At 42.1% G+C, this 22294-nt stretch overlaps 1 protein-coding gene across 2 annotated transcripts; it reads right to left on the bottom strand.

Annotated features, from left to right (window-relative positions):
• Positions 1-336: 336 nt before the first annotated feature.
• Positions 337-10547, bottom strand: LOC121175719 (protein FAM171A2). Of its 2 annotated transcripts, none has more exons than XM_041029537.1 (8): positions 10336-10547; positions 7140-7367; positions 6452-6544; positions 5918-6076; positions 5475-5654; positions 5164-5277; positions 4463-4610; positions 337-4293 (listed from the first exon to the last, which is right to left on the bottom strand). In XM_041029537.1, exons 1-8 carry the CDS (start codon positions 10430-10432, stop codon positions 2796-2798), a joined length of 2517 nt encoding a protein of 838 aa, XP_040885471.1. In that variant the 5' UTR covers positions 10433-10547; the 3' UTR covers positions 337-2795. The 2 variants fall into 2 exon arrangements, with proteins under 2 accessions (XP_040885471.1, XP_040885472.1); XM_041029538.1 differs by having other exon boundaries at positions 4484-4610.
• Between the last annotated feature and the right edge of the window lie 11747 nt (positions 10548-22294).

The following is a 22294-nucleotide window of genomic DNA, read 5'->3' as shown; positions in this document are numbered from 1 at the left end:
TACTAACATCACACTGTAAAAATTCTATGAGTATATCAGTGGGCGGTTTATTAGGTACACCCTGCTGAAACTAATGCGCTCAGTCCACCTTCATGTCAGTTTAAATGTTCAGTTTTTGTTGAAACTGTGCTAATAAAGAGGTGTTGACTCAGCTGTCTGATCAGACTGGATGATGTAGTCTGTGCTGCTGTTGAACTGTGTTGCATTATACAAACAGGTGTATCTGTCCTTTGCCCTCAACCTCACTGATTTGAATGGGGTGGACAGAATAATAGGAACACCGGTTGACACTGGTCCCTCCCCATCAAAATAAAATCACAAAAGCTGACAGACCGTGGGAACAAATTTATTTCTATTTTGTCTCATGTACAGAAAGAATCAATTTACAGTTTACAAACAACTGACCAGGTTTATGAAGCAAGTGATTTACTGCACAGGATGAAGGCCTACAGTTCAGTCCTCCTGACCTTCTTAAGTGTGGTACTCTCAAAAATCCAACGAAGCATGTTCACCAGGTTTAATGCGTGTCTTGGGCGTTCAGTTCTTGTGTAAATCAGCTGTGACTGAATACTCTCTGAAACTGTCCAAACACAAGTTCACAAAATCTACCGAGAAACACACAGATCTCTCATGTAAAACAAAAACAAGGAAAGCCACAATTGCACAACTCATAGTAATTCCATATCTTGTCCAAAAAAACCTTACATTTACAGCAGTGGACACAACATTTCAGTAGGAATCGCTTCATGGCTGTGTTTTTCTTCAGACTTAGACTTACATCACATTTTCAGTTTGTACTGTAGGCTACTGACACAGGCTTATGAACAGCAAGCGAATGGTGAAAAGGAGCAACAAGTCAGCATGACTTTTATACAGCCTTCAAGATTTTCACTTCGTAATCAATCTATTACTCTGCAACAAAACTAAAAGAAAACACAAAAAAAAGAACAAAACACAAACCTCTTCAAGTTTTCCAAACTTGTGAGCTTTTACAAATCTGCTTGATGATGTAATTAAGTTCACAGTTGTTGATGCGTCGTCGGCAGTGGTGATGCTAATAACAGCGGGAGCGTGTTGGTCAGTATGTTATTGTTGTAAACATTTACGACCGGAAGTGAATTTTGTTAGAACTGGATTAAGGGGGGAAAAAATCAGTGTATCATCATATAACCAAGTTCTTTTGCCAACACAATTCAATGCGTCAGTGCATCACATTTTGTGCCAAACGTCCTCGTTATCGTTTCAAAAAAGGTTTTGTTAAAAACACCCTATTCTACATGTTACATGCACATCATACTGTATACACATAAAATCTCATATACTTCATCATACCATTTACAAGTTTGGTGAAAAAGAGGATAGATATAAGAAATTAAGATATTCAAGGACATAACAGCCGCAAGAAAAGTTGTCAGTTTTGGCAGGCATGCTCCCCAGAGTGACGCGTGTTGTTGTTACCACAATGCAGTGTGCTTATTAGTGCTTGCCGATCTCGACAGCGTTGTTTAGGTGGCGACTAACTGCATTTGAATAAGGGACCTGTATGCCTATCACTCGATTCTATGTGAAAGAAGGCACTTACAGGAGAGAAGTGGTACAGGCCCTGTCTACAAACAACCCCTGTAGATCTCAGTAGAATATTAAATAGGTAAGTCTTCAAGTAAAGTGATGTTTTTGCTGCGCCACTTCTCTTTTAGACCACGTTTCTTGGCGATTAGGGGTTGTCTACGCAAGAGCCCAAAAAACTGTGGGGGGCTTTTGGTGCCTTTTGTTTATTCCATACATTCATATGCATGCAACCTTTCTATACCAAATGGTCTTTCAAATGTCTGGAAATCTATTTACACAACAGAAATCGCAAAGAAGTCCCGAAAAAACCTCAACAACAGGAGAAAGGCAGAAATGCTTACTTTTGGCAGAATTGTACAGTAGATCACTGCGATAAATCGATGACAGGAAGGATGACAGAGAGACTTGAAGATGATGCTCAACATTTCAAATCATTACTATCTGAATAAGTAATTACAACACATGAACACAGTACAGGAGGAAGAGGAAATCAAGTACATCCCTGAAGGAGCAAAATGCAAGTCGCACGCTGGACTTTGTAGTTTGCATTATCCATTCACAGGGGCTCAAGAAAGAAAAAATCAATACAATTGATAGGTTTCCTACATATTCAGGCTTTGGGGAGCTGTTTCCTCTAAAGAAAACTTATCCGAGTTACAGTTTAGGACGGAAAAGCAGTCAAGCAAAGAAAGGCGCACAAATTCTCCCATCAATACGAGCCTTTGTGTAGAGTAAGTTCAGGGAAGGAAATCTAATTTGCCTAAATACCCATCAATCCCATAAAAATGTCATCCACTTCTAAATACTTGGTAAGTATCAACCAATCAATTCTCAAATTATTAGTAAGTGCTTTATTCTTATATTTTGCTCTATAAAATGGCTATTTCCACAGTCAGTATATGCAATGGCTCAGACGATGGTTCAGTGATGTGATAGGTGACAGGATTTACAATAAACTGGGTAGATTTCAGTCTGCAATAGGTCATCTCAGTGGAAACCAGTGGGATTAACTGACAGTGAGACTACGAGAGTAATGAGAAAGTGCTTGCACCTGACCAGAGACACAAAGGTCAAACAACAACCTGAAAATGGACCAATGAAGAAGCATGGTTGTGCTTATTGAGATTTCTCTCGGTGAAAACATCACTCTTCTTCCATGATTGATGTGAAAAGATTCCCCTTTGAAAGGATTGTTAAAGGTCCAGTGTTCAGAAAGTTCAAAAAGCTCACTTCCTTGGGTGGAAGACCATGAGAGGCCTGTCTTCAATCTTCTGCCATGGGCTCTTCTTGTTCTCGTCTTTGTCATCTGGATCATCCTCAGGACTGGTCATGGAGTCACGGCGGTTCTCGCTGTTGCTGCTGCGGCTGCTGTTCACACGACTGCGTCCTCTTCTGGGGATGGTGGAACCACGAGAGGATGGACCTTCATCCAGGAGAGGGGTGAGGGAGTTCTCCTCGGGTGAGACAGGGCGTCCCTCGCTGCTGCTGGGCTCGCTGTGGTCAGGGTAGGCCAGTTTAGAGTAACTCTTCCCACCACTGCTGCTAGCACCATGGCCCTTTCGTCCTCCTGTTCCCCAGCGCTCATCTTTTCCCTTCCGGTTCACTGCTGACTTTCGTTCTTGGGCTTCCAGAGGAGGTTCAAGGTTGATGTCTCGGGGAGTGCTGCTGGAACCACCTCCAAATCCACCACCACCACCACTGAGATCATTTCCAACGTCTATGTAGGAGTGGCGCACGTGAGCGTTAGCTCGTCCATCCAGGGAGATGAACCACGCCCGTGGGTGCTGTTTAACACCCAGCTCCAGAAGCTTCTTCTCGGTCAGAGCCTGCAATTCTCCATTCATCTGAGCCATGGTAGAGTCATTGAAGAGCACAGGGATGGTCACAGGTCCACCGGAGGAGTCGGACGCCCAGCTTGGCTCTTCAGAGTCGTCACCTTGGGATCCACCTTGCTGCTGCTGTTGCTGCTGTTGGCCTTGTTTCTGGGAGTGGTGATGATGATGCTGCTGGCCTCCTCCCATCTGGGCACCATCTTTGTCTTGCTCCTTCTGGTCCTTTCCATCTTTACCAGAAAATTCAGAGGGCAGGCGCATGTAGTGAGCTGGAATGACCAGGGTTGGCACCATACTCCTGTACATGTTCTCCTTCATCTGGTCGATGGAGCTGCAGAAGATGATTTGACCTGGTTGGGTGTTCAGGGAGGTGGGCCTGGCAAGGCTGTCAGCTGCTGCTGCAGAATACTCTGGAGGTTTGTCGGACTGGCTTGGCACGTAGCCTTGGAAACGAGGCGGGGACGGGGGATCGGAGGAGTACCCTCGATTGTCGTTGGCGTTGTGGTGTCGGAGATATTCAGACTCTTTGCCCTCCATGGGGCTGTAGCTCCGGTTGTAGTCTTCATGCAGCAAAGGGTTGTCCAAGTTGTTGGTCTCGGTGGCACGGGTAACCTTCATGGGGAAGCTTTCCCCTCTTTGGGGACCTGAAGCATTTTTCCCCTTTGCATGTCGCAGCATGTGAGCTGGAACATGTTTGGTTAAGTCCTCCCTTGAACTCTGGTAGTCTCGAGATGGGGACAAGTCAGATTTGTCATTAGAAGGACCAGACTCAACATGGCCTCCACAGATCAGGTTCAGGCGTGAAGTGGATGTACCCTGATCTCTCTTCGCTCCATTCAGATTGGATGTGTGGGGTTTGCCTTGCTGTCGACGAGGTTTCAAACACTTCCGCCTAAAAGTAAAGAGACACTGAAGGTCAGAAATGAAAGAAATACCTTTTATCTGCCAAGGAACGGCAAGGAGACTGATGTAATGACAGCCTAAAATTAAACCCACATTCACCACCAAAACCACTATAATTCTGTCATTTTAGCTATTGATAGAAACCTAGACCCAGAGACCTGCGCCTACGCTCCCCACACCTGCAGTAGTAGAGCAGCACGCAGAGCAGGATGAGCACCAGCAGGGCCAGCGAGCCCAGGATGGAGAGCAGGAACAGGGTGTGGTAGGTTGTGATGTCCCTCAAGCCTGGGTGAGACAAACCCAATCCTGCAAGACAATTCACGGCAGTAAGACGTCTGAGAATCTTTCTGAAGCTGTTTGTTACACTCTGGTTTGACTGCATGGGCAAAGCCACTGATAATGTGACATCCAATATCGAATCACATGGATTGAAAAAATGATGTTACACCACCCAGTATCATAATAGCATAGCTAATGTTTCATTTTCTTGTTTCATAGAACAAGAAAAATATAAAACATCACCAGCCTTAAACCTTTAAAGTGGGGTTTTTATCTGGTATGTGTTTTAACTTTGTCCCGGGAAAAAAAATTAATATATGCAGTGATTTTATCACAGCAAAGTTCAGAGAAGATTACCAAATAAAATCTTTCCCTGGACCAATATCAAAATAAAGTTATGGACTTACTTAAAGTATGCATGCAATATCACACCTGGGCTTCTGTACCAAGGAGAACATTACATTCTGAGTTTTCTTTATCCCCCCAAGAGACATACAGAAACATCTGCTGGCACAGCAGCAACAACGAAGATGAAAAACAGCTCAAACGGGAGAACGGAGGGTGAGATGAGCTACAGCACCTGAAGACGAAGGGAACGCAGCCAACCAGTATCCCATCTGAGGAACCACGATGTTCCAGACAAACTGTGTGCCGTCCTTTTTGATGTAGCCCGTCCCGTTCCTGACCCAAAGTCCTGGAATAACAGTGGTGGAGCAAAAGTATTTTGAGTTTTGGAAAATTATCTGAACAAAACTATAAACTAAAAAGATAAAAATAAAATCTCAAACCTAAACTTAAAAAAGTCTAAAACAGACTTTTCAGGAAAATCAATCATTATGTAACTTCATGTCAGCTTTAGAGTCCAGCTGTGTATTTATGTGTTTTCCTTACCCGTCTTAGGCTGATACAGCCAAGCAGGTACGCTCGTAGCCATCCTGTTCCGGGTGTCGGACGGCAGCGGCACAGAGATGTGGATCGGATCTGAGACCTGGATTGCAACGCCATCTTTGTCAAAGAGCTGAATGCTGACCACTGCCAAAGCTGTCAAGTCTGTCCACCCTGTTTCTGCACCTGAACAGAAAAAGTCACAAAGATCAGCTTTTATTTCTTTACGTATGTTGTTATATGATTTACACAAATCTGCTGTTTTGACAGCCTCCGCTCTGCTGGTTTCATCCGATTTTAGAACCTGATGCAGGGATTTTCTCCCAGACACAAAAGATGTTCAACACCAGTGATGGGTGAAGAGGTCTGGCTCACAGTCACTGTTCCAGTTCATCCCACAAAAGTATAGCAAGTCATTATCAGCACTGATTTCTGAGACAGTCTCCGACCTGAGCTGTTGGTCTCTTGGCCCAGGAGAAACGGGAAACCACCGATTTCATACTGACTCCGGGCTGTGGTCATTGCAGCAGACAGCGCCGTGTAGTTGGAGTTGGACGGAAGCTGAAGGGACTTCCTCTGGAGCTGCACCAGCGGCTGGTTACGAGCTCCTGAAAACAGGACAGCGACGGCAGCATTCAATAAAACAAGGTCATCTAAATGTTAAGCAGTGAAACATATGGAGGCCTGAAAAAACACAGGGGAGAGGGGAGGGGTGATTACCTGTCTTCAGTCTCAGACACTGTCAGTCACTGTCAGACACACTAATTTAAGATGTGATAACTGGTCAAACTCAACTCCCCAGATGACCAAAATAGCACTGTTATTATATAACGCTCTTCTTGGGATTTAATAAATTGTGACTCAGCTCCTCAGCGTAGCCTGATAATCCCTCATAAATTCAAGACATGAAAGGATAAGTGATGCACCGCGAAATATTCATGACTTCACCAAGAAAAGCAGAGAAATATGGTTATTTTTGTTACCTGGCGACCCAGACAGCACCTGCAGGACGTCATCGTACAGAATAAGAGTTCCTGGCCTTTGAACAAGGAGGTACAGGCTAACTGATGCATACACTACAAAAAATGAAAGAGACATTAAGATTAGAGCAGCAGATCTCCAGGTGCAACAACAATGCTGAGGCTGAGGGTTTCAGCAAGTTAAATTTAAGACTTTAATACCTTTCTAACACCACCAGTAGAAAACCAGCGGGGATGATATATCCTAAAATGATTTATTATATCACTTTTTTTTCAGCTGTGTATGATTTGCCTAAAAAAGGCAAAATGCAGTAACTTCATGCTTCGTCAAACTTGAGTTAAAACCTGTATCTGAAAGTATTGAAGGACGTCCGTAGATGAAATCTAAAACTTCATACTTTTATAAAACCTTTTCTTAATTGACTTTGATGCTGAAGAAAACTTTAAAAAAGTGATGATTCTCAGTCAAGTTCTGGGATTTTTTTGTTCTACAATTTCAAAGCAGATTTATAGACATTTATTTGAGATTTCGAAGGCCTTTCTGAGCAAAATAAATTAAAAGCTTTCTCAGACTTTTCACGAGGCAGATTTTACAGAGCAACAGAATCATCAGACAGAAAAAAGGAGGGCTGCTGAAAGTTTTTCATGCTTAATAAGCTGCAGTTTTCCTTCCTCTTCCTCTGTGACTTACAGGGGATGCGGCTGGAGTGCCAGGGCACAGAGTTGGTGACGTAGTCCTGTTTGGAGGCTGTAATGATCACCCATGTTCCGGCGCGGTACAGGAAGCTGACTCTCACGACACCATCGCTGCCGGCTCTGCTGGACGCTAAGATGGTTTGATTCCCGTGGACTTCCACATGAGCGTCCGCCAATGGTGACAGGTCGCTGTTGTCAAACACCTGGACTTTTATTTGCACCTCTGTGAGAACAGAGAGAGAGAACGGTCCAGACATTTTACACAGAGCTGACACGATCAGGCCATCAGCAGAAAACAAACAACCGCCCAGAGGACTGATCAATCATCTAAATCATTTATTAATCAAAAACTGTCAAACATTCCCTGCTCAGATTTCACAAAATGAAAATATTAAGCTAGCTGCAGACCAGGTGTGATGTGTTCAATGACACCTGTTTCACCAGACGGAAAAACAACCGAGCCAATCGAGAATGGCAGTGTCATGTTTGTGTGAGATCAACACAGGTGTACGCGTCGCCAACAGATGTGGCTGAAAAAGCTTCTGAAACAATAAGAAAGTTGGGTCGAGTAAATATTTTCCTGTGTGTGATTTCTGCAGTATTTGCCTTCCTGTCATAGATTCTTATTCCACACAATCAAAAGTCATTACTTCCTGATTACACTCCAGAAATGAAAGAAGTAATTACACTGGAGTATGGCTTCATTTATCGAGTCCACCCTTGGCTGTCTCACAAGGACAACATCATTATGCCACAGTGTAATGATCTCAGCCAAACTGACCCACAAAATGTCTTTGTCTTTTTTATATTAGGGGAATAATCGTCACGCCCTGTTTTTTTTACCTACATATTTGTTTACATTTTGGCAAAGTGACACCATTAAAAGAACGAGCCTAATGAGCAGTTAGCAGTTCTCGTCTGCATGGACATCCACGAATGGACAGACAACGATCACTGGAGAAATCTGACACTGAAGGAAATGTGATGATTCTCAGGCAAATTCTGGAGGTGCATCATTTCTGAGTGGATCTATGGATGTTTATTCATAATGGACACAGAGAATCTAAAAATATTTGTTTTATGTCTGAGTGTGAAAATCTGGTAATTAAATTTATCTAATTATGTGTCATAGACTACAATAACTAACTTCCTGTTGTTTTCAGGACAGCAGCATCTACCATCATAGCGATGATGTCTGAGGTCGTCGCGGACGCGCCCATCACAAATCCGTTGCGTGGCTATTTCTGCCCTCCATTTTCCCATGTTTTCAACCCCAGAACATTTTGTTTCTCATCTTGCTTCTTGGACGGCGCGGATGTGGGTCACACTGGGGATGTTTCCATGGATACACGCTGACTCTCCAAAAGCTGGCTTGTTGTGCTTCCTCACGCAGCTCGGTCCCTGCAGCACCGCGAGCTGTCGCCCTCTAAACCCTCCAGGCCTCCAGCGACAAACCCCTTGATGCAGAACTTTGCAGTAACAGCACTAATGGCTGCATTCAGATAATAAGCAGCATGTATGTGTGTGTGTGTCTTTGTATGTTTGTATGTCCATATCTATTGTGTCAGTGTAAATGCTGCCAGTCATTACCATAATTGGTTCAATAAAGGCTCCCCTGTGTGTGTGGAGGGGAGGGAGGGGAGGGAGGGCGAGGGTTTCCTCAATCTGGGCTCCACACTTAAAACACTGTGGCTTGAAGCAGCTCCATTGACAGACACACAGAGTCACAGTGTCACAGTGAGAGTCTGGGAAATTTTCACTCCTTCACTGTCCTGAAACTCAGAGAGGCCACTTTTCTGAGTTAAAGCCAAGTTAAATCCTTCAAACTTCAGCTCACACTGTGTTTCTCAGTCAGAGGCAGGACACTGACATCCACAGGTATCTCACCTCTTCCTGTTCCAGTTTCTAAAAACACAACAGGGCTGCGACTAACACTTACTGATCCGTTTGGTCTAAAAATGTAGAAAACAGTGAAAGTAAAAGTGAATTCAAACTCAAACTCTTTGTTTCAGTTCTAAAACACAAAACCCCCTGAATCCCGCTGCTGGACGAAATCAGCAGATCTATTTTGATTCACGACATCTTGCAAATCACTGCAGGTCAGGAGAAGAGCTGAGCTGCAACCAAACACACCTGAGGGATCAATTAATTTAATCAGTCCATCAGCAGCGAAGAAGCTGAATCTATTGAAACTGAAACTAAAATAGGTTCAAAGAGACAAAAAACCCAGAAAGATCTGAGAGGAGGATGAAAAGCTGCTGTAAAACCGGTGCTGGAGGAAGAAACACGATTCTATATTTAAGTAAAAGAAACAATAACACAGTGTAGGAACATTATTACAGTACATCACATTTCATGAGCTGATTGTACAAGCTCTACCTGCAACATTACTATGATTATGTATACTGTACTATTTATTATTACTAATATGAAGCAAATGCTTCTTTCTTTGTTCACTGCTGGGTTGATGATTAAGAAAAATGTTAAGGTTAATGTGTCTCTATAAACTGGAGAATAAATATAAACATGAAAACTAAAGTACTTGAGTAAATGTCCTTCGTTACAGTCCAGCACTGCCTGTAACCATCCATGCATCCCAAAATAGCCTGAAGCATGTATAATGCAATGCAATTACATAATGTCCTTCAAAATGCACAGCAGAATATAAACAGTGGAGACTTTACAGCATCGTTATTTAACAGCAGATCAGTGTTTTTATTCCTATTCAAAAATCATTTTGGGCCTAATGAAGTCACTGACTGACACGTTCACAGGACCTCGGGCCATCAAGTGTCATGAATGTGCACAGCAGAAATAAGACGGAGGCCTGGGTTACAGCAACTTGGGCCTGACATCACACACAGACTGAGCTGAAGGCCCAGAACAATCTGCTCTCAGATCAGATTCTCTAACCACACATCTGCACAGCATCTGAGCACAATCAGCCCTTAAACCGTGGCGTGGCCCTGCGTGAGACACCAGCTCATGGATATTTATTCATCTGTGGCATCGAAGCCGACGTTTTCCAGCGGACACGGTTAAAACAACCCTCCCCTAAAACCCATCTCCTCTGAGGCCACATGATACCAAAGCGCCGCGCTGCGAGAACCGACGGTTTGTCGACAAAAGCCATAAAAATGCAACCACTCCCATCTCCTCATTGTGCTGCATCCCCCGTATGGCGAGCTTACCAAATGCTCCCTGATCTGGAAGAGATTTGGCCAGCGCCTCCCAAACCGCGCAGACCCACACGAACAGGAGCAAACGGGAGACGCAGTTGTCTGGCATCCTTGCAACTACATCTCTAGTCCCAGCTCGGCGGCCATGTATCCATATCTCTCCGAGCCGTGTGCGTTTGGGCTTCACTCCTCAGACATAGCTCGGCTGTGCGGCTCTGAATGGTGCTGAGATGCTGCCGTCTGTGTGGGCTTCGCCTTGTTTTTATTGTCTGAGGTGCAGAGAAAAGTGCGCTACGTTTCCCTCTGCTGATCTCAAGAGGAACAGCGACTCGGCCGCTTCTTAGTCTGCTCAGATCCGGACTGAGGGTGGATCAGGAGGACAATACAGGAAGACCTCAGAGGAGAATCCAGAACATTTATCCTGAGAAAGACAAAAAAAAATGTTATTAAAGTAAAGTTAAAGTAGATGACAAAAGTCAAAGTCATATAACAGCCTAATATACTGTTTGTTTAATTTATAAATCTGACTTTAAATAGAGAGAATCAGAAAATATATGGAAAATATACTGAAGTGTCAGAGTGAGTGTTATATTGATCACAGATACTATTTATTACAGGAACATTACAGATTCACTGGTAACCACGTGAATGTAGTGAAGTAAAACGTGAAACTGAAATGTTGTGGAGTAAAAGTACATGTGCCAAAAGTGTCAGGTACAGTCACTGAGTAAAAGTACTTCACTTCCCACCACTGAATATAATCCAGCACTGACAGGAGCCGTGTCTGTGTGAATAATATTTGGACCTTTTTCCATTTTATTTTTACCATGTATTTGTGTATGTAGCAGGAACCAGGGTCACAGACCACAGCTGCTGCAGACTAAGCTAATCAGAGATGTCTGTCCCTCAGAAAATACACAAGACCCAACAACACACATCCAACACAAACAATTTTCAAAGAATGATACAGTAAAAGGAGCAGAAGTGGTTTTTTTTACTTTTACCACTTGTATATTTTGAAGGGGATCTCAGTGAAGCTAAATAAAAACATGTTTGTTTGTTTGTTTGTTTCCTGAGGCAGAAAAACATTTATCTTGTTTGTGTTTGGGCTGAAGAAGTGAAGCAGCTGGGTCGAAGTTTGCCGTGGATGAAACCTCCCGCTGTGGCCTGTTACTCACATCAGAGCTGAAATGCAGAGAGGGGATAAGTGCTGGACTCCAGACCGACTTTCCCATCGATCCAGGTTTCTCTCTGCCTACTTTCACCGCTCCACAACATATTTATCTTTTTTATTATTTAATTAAACATTCACGTTGCCTTGGGATTTTATTCCTGGCAGTGTTGTGAGGTGTTTGTAGATTTATTGTTCTAAAAAAGTTGTACACTTGGCTCACTGGTATTTCATATTCATTACAGAAATCCAATCTCCCGTCTGTGTGGCTGTAATAGCTTTTCAGATTGAGTCTCCTGATGGAAGACTACGTTTTTGTTTTTTTTATAGTTCACTAAAACTAATTTAAAAGTTTGAAAACATTTGCTAAACTCAAATATAAAGAAACAGGAAGGTCAAACTGGTGCATTTAGCATTTATAAGCCTTCCTGAACTTCCTGAATGGTTTTTGACACACTATCATGTAGGTCTAAGATCATCCATAACATAACTGTGTAAATAAATGACTGATAACACAGTATAATGAAGCTGTGATCATATTTATTGATATATATTTACACACATGATCAAATCCTTACTGTGTTCTAAACTCTTCTGGTTTTTAATAACATGACGTGGAGCTTGTGGTTCACTGTTGATCTTGGAAAAAAAAACTAAACAAACAAACAAAAAACATACTCAAGTCATTTACTGGCCTTCATTCTGTTGGAGAGTGAAGAAGTATTCACAAATAATTTCATAAAAATTTCATTAATAAATAGAATAAACGTAGAGAAACAGAACGAGCTGGGGTTAATCTGCACTGGCTTCATTACAGAAGCAGTGTTTGGGTTTTTTAAGAAACTGATTTAAGATTTAAAGTCTGAAATCTAACATCTGGATCAGACACAGCCTCTCCTCACCTGTGGCTCTTACAGGACACAACTCATTTGCTTCATCCTTATCTTTACAATTTATCTTTTTTTCGGCTTCATAAAGAAAATGGAAATTTGCCCTCTGCTATATTAAAATAGATAAAAACTGCCACCGACTGCAGACTCTTTGAAAGTGAAACCCATAATTAAAGTAACGTCTGAACACGACAATACTCCGATCAGGAAGCAACCTTGAACCAGCAGGGGAGGACAGAGATTTAGGAAACTCCCTCCTCGAACAATCGGCTGTTGTTCTCCTGGAGGCCCCTTCACATGCTCGTTATTGCTTCATTTAGCAGATGCACTCATCTGATGTTCCAGAAAAAAAACATTTTATTCAAATAAATGATAAGTATTTAAACTGGCTGAGCCTCATCAACTCAGAAGAATTCAAGTCACAAGACAGAAGTTTGGATGAGCAGCTGGAAACTTGGATTTTCCACCTTGAGTTTTGAAAACAAAAAGTAGTTTTTGAAATGATAAAACTTGGCATCAAAGTTCAGAAACATTTAAGGAGGGGAATTTAAAACCACATGAGCTCACACAGATGTTTGTCGTAGTATTTCAGGGCTGTGTGTCAATTTTCATTCACCATTAAAGAGAAACTTAACAACCAAATTCAAACGACCCATAATGTTTCTCCAGGGTTCATCCATCATGTTCGTCCTTGTGTTGGTCAGTCTTAAGGTGTGTGATATTCAAAGATTCAAAATAAAATGCCAGTTGCCAGTCTCTGTTGTCTCGTGTATTTACTCAGTCTTAAACCTCAGGTTCTTTCCTGTTTGTCAGAGACTGAAAAACATGTGCAGGTTGTTGGAAACAGAGTTTGTGTGCGGTTTGTCCAGTGTCTGCAGGTTTCGTCTCGTCTCCAAGTTTGTCCCAGGTTCAGAGAGACTTCAGCAGAGGTGTCAGAGAATGGGACCAGATCAACAGACAGTATAATAAACTGTAGACGGTACATGTAGTTCAGAAAAATGGATTTGGTGTTAAGTTAATCTTCTGCAGAGCACTGAAGAGAGAGAATAATGTAAAATATTTAATATGATTGACTAAATTCATGAGAACCAGTGGACAGCATGGTTTGTTTCAGGATTTGGCCCAAACTGTCCTGAGTCCTCAGTCGAACATCATCACGTTGCACCATAACAACCTTCCTGTCAGACTCAGTGGCTTTTATTACAGCTATCTGCAGGGTCAGGTGCTCTGGCAAGTTCAGAGCACACAAGTGTCTCCTTTCACTTTGAATCAAACGTCTGGAGGATGAAGGCCTACGTGATGCCAAATGTTTGACTCTCTTCAACACATGAATCATATTTTGGTAATGAGGCCAAATGCATGAGATGAACTATGAGAAAATCCTGAGAAAACAAGTGGAAATGTTCAGTGTGAAGAGACGGACGAGAAAACGAAGAAAAATGTGAGATAGGAGAAAATAAATAAATATGGGTATGCAACACGCAACATCTCACTGGAAAGAGAAAACAACACTAACAAAGCACTAACTGTGGCCTTTTATAACTCAGCTCTTATTTTCCCATTCACACTGTCGTCATTGTATCATAATAAACATCAGGAGTCATCTGGGGTTTAGTGTCTCGCCCAAGGAACAGGAAGAGCCTGGGCCTGAGCTGCTTATTAACGGACAGCCCACTGTACCTGCTGAGGCACAGCCACTGGATGAGCCATATGTTCTCACGATTCAGATTTATATTAAGGCACCCTTTAATAATAGTCATATCTATATTGCTTGCATTATTCTCTGGTGACAGTCTGCATAGTAACAAGAATTTCAATAAGGACAGATTTGTCATATGTGTTTGTCTCTGTTTTCCACATGGTGCGTATGTAGGTCTGGAGGGGACGCAGGGAGACTTATCGCAGCCCTGATGAGCATGAAGAAGGTCTTTATGATGTGTGAGCTTGGCAGTATTACAGTTCATGCATCCCCACTCGGGCAGTGATGAAGCTGGTTTTCCATAAAGCCGTCTCTGTGCAGACATCAGGATCTGTTGGAGAACATCTGTCTAGCCAACATTTACACTCCCTCAGATTAATGACATTAACACCTGCTGCCTAACCACAGTCCTACCTGGCCGGGTGGCAGTGATGCAGAAGAGAGTGCAGATTTGTCCTCTAATCTCTGTAATATTACATTTTTTTGTAGTGCAATTAAACCCAGTAAATAACCTTGGGGCCAAAACCAATGGGTTGTTTTGACCAGTTTTTTTAACAAACTAAAATAGGGTTGCCTTGACTTTGAGACAACAGGAGCTAACGTTAGCTTGTTGACTGGTTTAGACTTAAGGAGAGGAGTTAAGGAGTTGCTGTAAAATAAAGTTGACATATCTGACCTGAGATTTGTTCAAAATGCAGTTTTTAAATGATATAAACACACATTTCTTTGATAAGTCGTAAGATATTTTAACTTGAGACCAGTCTGAGCTCTGGTCCTGATCTCTGAGTGAAAATGGGTTTACCATGTTTTTTAAATAGACTTTTGAAGAAGAAAAACTTGACCATCTTCATTTTTTTTTTTTGGAGCATCCTTGGGTGTCAACACAGAAATTAATGAGATCATTAAGGGAGATCCATTTTGGAGACTGAGGAGTACTCTGCTGGAAAACAAACGTGTACCTGAATACCAGATGGAGGGGGCAGATCGGGGGCAAGAGACAGCTGGACTTCTAGATTTTTGCATTTCAAGTACTGAGTGAACTTTTAGGGACGTTTATATACTATTAAAGCCTCCAGGTGCTGGCCTGTGTGCTGTAAACCTGCCTGCACTGGGAATGATCCAGCAGCAGGGGGCAGAGGAGAGCCTGAGTCATTTCCTGCTGACAGACCTCTGTCACAGAGCTGAATTCATGTCATCACCCACTGAACTGTGAGTTTAACATAATGTGTCATGATCAGAAATGAGGTTCTCAGCTCCACCATTAACACGTCTGACCTTCACATGGTCGTCACGGCATGACTCTGTGTGTGTGAGTGTGTGTGTGTGTGTGTGTGTGTGTGTGTGTGTGTGTGTGTGTGTGTGTGTGTGTGTGTGTGTGTGTGTGTGTAATTCACCTGCTGTTGGGCCTGCTGTATAGGTAGTTGTATCCTGTAAGATTATTGTTATTCACTGTGGCTTCACCTGAAATCAATAAACAAAGTTCAGGGTTTATCGAAGTGCTCTGATGGACGGTGAAAGTTTGGTTCAGACAGATGTGCACTTTTCATGCATCTATATTTAGCTGCACTGGTCAGTGATGTACTAAAGTCTCCTTATTATATGATTACTCAATCTCTTTCCCACTGCATTTTTTTTTTGTTTTCTATTTCAGCCAATCAATTCCTTTTGAAAAGCCAGATTTATTTTAAGTTGGAGAATTGCACTCAAGAATCCCTCACGGAGCTAGCTCAGGGGTAAAAATGTTCTCTGCTGAATATGAAGAAGAAGAACAATTTATCAAGCTTTTATCGCAGTCAGACAGAGAAATGTGGTAACCTTTAAGAGCGGCTCTCAAGTGATCACATGAGGCGATCACATGTGGTCTCCAAAAGGAACCGGATCAGCTAATCAGACACAAGGATTTATGAACCCGCCTCTGCCCCATTGTTGTTACTCTCTAAAAGCCTGTGTTACTTTGCTCTTTAGATATTTACAGTAACAACAGGATTCAAGCAATTTCATGAATTTAACATGTAATGATCAAACGTATAAATAAGGGATCATTTCCTGTCATTTTGCTCTGAGGAACACAAAAGAGTGGTGTAACATCCAGTCAGATGTGTGTTTGGAGAAACCAGGAAAGCACCAGCATCAACCAGTGAGCCATCACACTATCAGAACTTTGTTTACTGCTTCTGATCACTGCCACAAAAACACGCCTCTGTAAACATGGAGGAAGTGAAGAGTTTGACAGAAAACAAATAAAAATCAAATAAGAATTAATCCTCAAACAACAGCTTTGTCTCAAAATTGGCAAGGGTGGAGCCACAGTGCGGCTAATTATAACTGCAATCATACAGTGCAGACAGACAGACAGACGGACAGACAGACAGACAGACAGACACACACACACACACACACACACGCTGACAGTGGATGTCACATCCAATCAGTAATTGTTGTCAGTGTTTTCTGCTCAGGACTGTCACTTCATTTGCAGCCTGTGATACCTGTTGTCAGTCTTGGCCCGAGCCCAGACTCCAGGTGCATTGCGGCACATTCTTCACCTCTAATGGCTTCCTTAGCAGAAAACCTGTCCAACTGACATTTATGCATAACAACAACCCCGGTGTGTATGCGTGATAATTAAAACGTGTACACTACAGAGCCTTTTCACATCTCCTTGAGTCTCTCAGTGCGGTGCCCGCTGGGGGAGTTTTATTTTTAGCTCCTTGGTCTTTGATTAAAATATGACTCTCTTGTTGACCTTCACACCTGCTGCAGCTCTGCCAGGTCCATGGGAACACGACCGCTTGATAAATAAAGGCCTGCCACTGGAACCGCTGACAAGACATAATCAATTCTCCATGAACTGGGCCTGGACCTGCGCGGTCTCTGTGACGCCGCTGTGGGCAGGCACCCATCCCTCTCTGCAGATTTCCCCTGCGCTGCACATATGTTTTCTGATGCAGCACTTTGGTCCCCGCTGAAATATCTCGGCAGCTGTCGGATGGATTGCTCTGACATCCCTGTTCCCCCGTGATCGTCTTACTTTAGTGGTTTCTTGACGTCTCCTGCAGCGTCACCACGAGGTTCACATTTTTTGGCTTTTAAGTGACAGAACTCAGCAGCTTTTGGATGAATCACCATAAAATCACCATAAAAAAAAAATGGATGCAGATATTCATGGTGCCCAGAGGCTGAATCAGAATGACTTTGGTTATCCCCTGATTTTTCCTCCAGCGCCATCATCAGGTCAAAATCTCATTTGTACCAACATGTTTGTTTATGATGAAGAATAATGACGTTCCCATTATCTTCAACTGCACTTTGTACTGTCTCACAGAGACACATAGTTGTTCAACCCATTTCCTACAGTATGTTACACAATACACTATTTATATCTACACCATTTTCATCTGTGTCTGAATTCTGATTGAATGTATCCACACAATTACCACTGTGAGACTTGGTAGCTGTCAGTGATGATACAAAATGATGATGATTAGTATTCACAGTGTCGAGTAAACTGCACAGGCTGTTACAGAAGCAGCATTACAGCATTTTTTTTTAAATAGTTTTCTTGTTTTCTAACATGAAAACAGACACGAAGGCAGTAAAAGACATAAAAAGCAGATGGACAGAAAGCAGATGGATGAATAGATAGAAATATTGATCCACACAGATAGAAAGAGTAATTGACAGATGATAGATGGATGAAAAAGTGAAGCAAATCTGTTAGAAAAGGTTCAAGGAGACTGACCTGCTGCATCTTGTTGTCCATTTGTTGGTGGCTTCATTACCGTAATGGATGAATGTGGGACAGAAACACACTTTGGGTGTCCAGATAAATTAAGGGCGCAGTCACTTCAATTCCCTGTGGGCTGGAAACATTCGCCTTACTGTGAGTGGGCACTTTCTTTTATTTATTTATTTGTTTGTATGTATTTGTACAGTGTTTTATTGTGTAACGTTATTGAATTCTACATGATTTTATATATATTTGAATCATTACTTTTTTACTTTATTTGATCTTATTGTTTAATTTTCTGTACTTTAGTTTTTTCAAATACTTAAATTTTTAATTTCCATATTTTTCCATTTTTCACATTTTTATTTTACTTTATTTTTCATTTCATTTGCACTTTATTTTTTAATTAACTTATTATTTATGTTTTTGTGTGTTTGTATTTTCTGTTTAAATTTCTTTATACTTTTTGTAGTTTAATTACATTTAATAATATATAGTTTTTATTTGTATTTATTTGTGTTTTCTATCTGAATATGTTTTTGTATTTATTTATTTGTTTGTTTGTGTGTTTCGCTGAATCCAGTCCCACATCATTTTCTGGTCACACGAACACAGTTACAACACAATGACGGCTCGTCCAGTGCGCAGATTGCAATTTCATCTGTGTTGTCATCATCTTACACAACCACCACCACCATCCCCATAAATGTCAAGAGTGTAAAACGATGATGTCACTAAAACCGCACAAACCAAATGTCTTCTCTCCAAATATGATTATCAGGAAGTAATCCCAGAGAGAGTATCGGAAATTAAATGCTGTGTTTATTCCATCCTGCGCTGAAGACCACTACATTGGTTTTTTTTGTCATCAGAGAACAATAATCCTGCGCTCTCCTGCGGTACCTCTCCACACTGGCCCTACAGTTCAGAGCGTGAATGTCATGGATGTTTTACATGTGGATGAGAAATGCTAACGAGGCTACTCAACGAGGTAAAAAAAAAAAAAAAAGGGTATGGCTTTCAAAATGAACCTACTTGTGTCTTACAAAGGTTAGTGGTGCACGTAAGCACAAAGCCCATCTTTGTTAGGTGACCTTATTAGCATGCACAGAGTTGTGTCATGTTGGGAAGGTGCTACTACATCCAGCCCTGTCATAAAATCAATAGACCATCTTCCGAAGGCTTCGCCAATAACTCATATTGGCTTTGTTACAAACCTGGTTCAAGGACTGACTCTTGAAATTGTTTATCACATGAAATATCTCCGTACGTTGGGCGTGTGAGAGGAGAAGAGACGTAGTGGTTGGAAACATGCACATCATAAATATACAGAACGCTGTCCTCCAATAAGCAGAACCGGTGTTCCTTGTTCTCTGCAGCATGCTGTCTTTGTTTGTTCCTCACACACCCGTCCTGACTGCGCCGGCAGATTGTTCTGTGGAGACGAGTGTGTTTTAGAGCCCTTTGTGTTTGTTATTGTTGGGAGAGCTCTTGAAGTGTTGCTCTGAATGTGCCAGTAAGACACAGTGCACAGATGTGGCAAAAACTCAAAACAAGAATCAGCACGAACGTACACGCCTGACACACACACAGACACACAGACACACACTCACACAGACACACACACACACAGACACACACACACACACTGCTTAAATATGAAGCCGATGCCGTTTTCTAGGTCACCGTCTCGCTGAGTGGCTCGACAAGTTTTTCTCTCTCATAAAGATTTTGAAGTTTGCTACAGAGACTGAAAGAATTTATAATTATGGAACTTTCTCCACTTTACAAAATTATCTCAAACTCAAGAGCCACTTACTCGCTCGTTCCTGAGCTTTCGATCATATCACATGGTTTTCATCAGCAGATGGAGCTTGCTAAACTAATGCTGAAATGTAGATGATCAAACTTTCCAAAGCTCTGAGCACATCTGGGACTTTTCATCCATATTGATTTAAAGGTTATTGATTTAAGAAACAGCTCGTCTTAAGGTGCATTTACTCGACCGTTCTGCAGCTGAACTGTGTGTCATGATGTTAGTTTATTGGCTTCCCTCTGTGTTAATAGTTAGTTGATGATAATTTGATTTAAAAAATCATTTATTAAGGAATATGCATCATTTAAGCATCATTTTAAATCACCGTGTTTTCATTCCCTCCCACCAAACTCAGCTCAAATCTCAGCTCGTCACGTGGTGGGTGTGTAGGTTACACATTTCCATCACCACATGCTCTCATGTGAAGAGGGCAGCGCGTTAATCTGGACCTTTACAGTGGTGAGTTCATGCTCGTTACATAAACGTACTTCGCCCCAACATTCAGTCAACGCCTGCTTTGTCATCATCCGTGCATCTGGAATGACCCTCAGCACCGCGGATGTCTAATGCGTAGACTGAAGATAAATTGTGTTTCAGATTAGAGGAGCGGGAGGAGGGGGTGGACTACAGTCTGCTTGATGGGAAACTGGTCCAGCTGCAGGAGAAGGGATTAGAAAGACCGCCTTACACAACCGTCTTAAACAAACCCAAGTGGCCCCACGGAAAATCCACATCAAGACCAAAACAAATGGTTCCACTAAAGCATGCAGCATGACACCTGCCCGGCTGATTAAGACGAGTGGTTTTTTCTCATAGACAGGTGTGTATGCGTGTGTGTCGGTGGGTACACTGTGTTCTACAGGAAGCAGGCTCACACTAATAAGTCGAAACAGTATCCTAACCACATAACCCACTTTGCCATGGTCTCCTCATTGCCACCGCTGACACTTCACGAGATGGCATACTCAGGGGAGGGCACTGTCACCTTGGATTAAAGCATCTTTTGAATAATGCCTCTTTGCATGTCACCGGGTCTAAAGAAAGCTTTAGCACACGGTGCATAAAGCATTTTGTTCACTCGGAGCCTCGGTGGTATGGATATTAGCTGCTGTGCCATCTTGACTCCTGCACGTGAGCACAGTATCACATCTGATAATATAATGTGCTGTGTAAAATATTAATTTGGATTAAAATGAGCAGGAGCAGGAGTGAAAGAGGGATGGAAGTCCCTGATGCTGAAAAATCCGAACCAGGACAGCAACTAATGATTATTCTCATTACTGATTAATATGGTGATTAATTGTTTAGCCTATAAAACGACAATGATGGGAAAAATGCGAGAGAGTCAAAGAAGATGCCTTGTTCTTGTTTTGTCCGACCAACAATCCAAAACTCAAAGATATTCAAATTACAAAGATAAAAAACAGAGACAATCTGAAAATGATCTTGTCTGAGAAGCCGGAGGCAGAGAATATTTGGCATTTTTCCACGATAAATGACTTAAACTTGTGTTTCTCAACCTTTTTGGCTTGTGAGCCCATAAAATGAAGCAATGTGAGTCAGCATGAGAACGAGCCGTTCAATCAAAGAGAAATCCTTCCATCTAAAACTGTCCCATTTGAAGGGTTTTAGAGTCTTGAAGAAGTTGAGGCTGATATAATTAACACTGGTTTCAGCTGCAGCAGGAAGTTGAAACCAGCTGCTGAACATAGTGGAGCAACCCTGCAATAACTGTTTTGTTTTTTTACCGCTCAGGGCCAGTGGAAAGTCATTAACGCAACAGTCACGTTTGTGTCCGAATATAAGTCAATATTACCTCTTTTAGCTCTGTTTTTGGTCTCTACCAACTCCTGAGGGAAATATCTGGCTCGTTAAAATGCTAAATGCTCCACCGTGTTCACCAGCTCCGATCGGCAGCGATGGAAACATGACACCCGGGTGAACATGCTAATTTTTGCTTCTTTTCTGGCGCGACGCATTGACATCGAAGTTCCAGACGTTAGAATTTCCAGGAACATTTGTTGCTTTTACCAGTTTATTTGCCACAAACTCCGTCTGTCTCCGTTCAGTCGCAGCTCAAACATTGTTCATCATGTATTTCGCTGTGAAAAGTGTCCTGGACTGGAAACATCCACCGTTTGCTTCAGCTTTCTTAGGTGTTAATATGTGAGATGCTGTGTTTAATTCTTGCTTCTGCTGCCCCCATGTGGTAAAAAAACCCCCCCAAAAACCAAGCAACTGTTGTAGGTTTAAAGCGCCAAATATAAACAAACAATTTTGTGTAATTATTGTTTTCTCATCCCTTTAATCATCTTATGCCTAATTTAAATTTGAATCCCTTATTAAATGTGTTTCTAATGAACTTCCTGCTGAGTGACTGATTAATTAATTGTTTCAGAGCTAATCTGAGCACGTGAGCTTTTAAACGTTGAGTCTGTTTTTCAGGAGCCTATTTTTGGAACTCATCTACACTGGATTTTATTTAAAAAACATCCCGCTTAACTTTATTGACACAGTGGGACCATCTGTCCATCTTAGCTCTCAGCCAAATCTGTTAACTGAGCTCTGGCACTAACTCAGCTGAAAATGGGGGCACATATTAAACGGGCTCCCTTTCCTGGACGCTGAACCGGAGCTTGTCTTCAGCGATGCGCACGGATCTGCC

The sequence above is a fragment of the Toxotes jaculatrix genome, chromosome 21 (genome assembly GCF_017976425.1).
Source record: "Toxotes jaculatrix isolate fToxJac2 chromosome 21, fToxJac2.pri, whole genome shotgun sequence".
In the NCBI taxonomy this organism is placed as follows: domain Eukaryota; kingdom Metazoa; phylum Chordata; class Actinopteri; family Toxotidae; genus Toxotes; species Toxotes jaculatrix.
The sequence above is the reverse complement of the archived record's forward strand: the minus strand, read 5'-3'. Positions and strand labels throughout refer to the sequence as shown.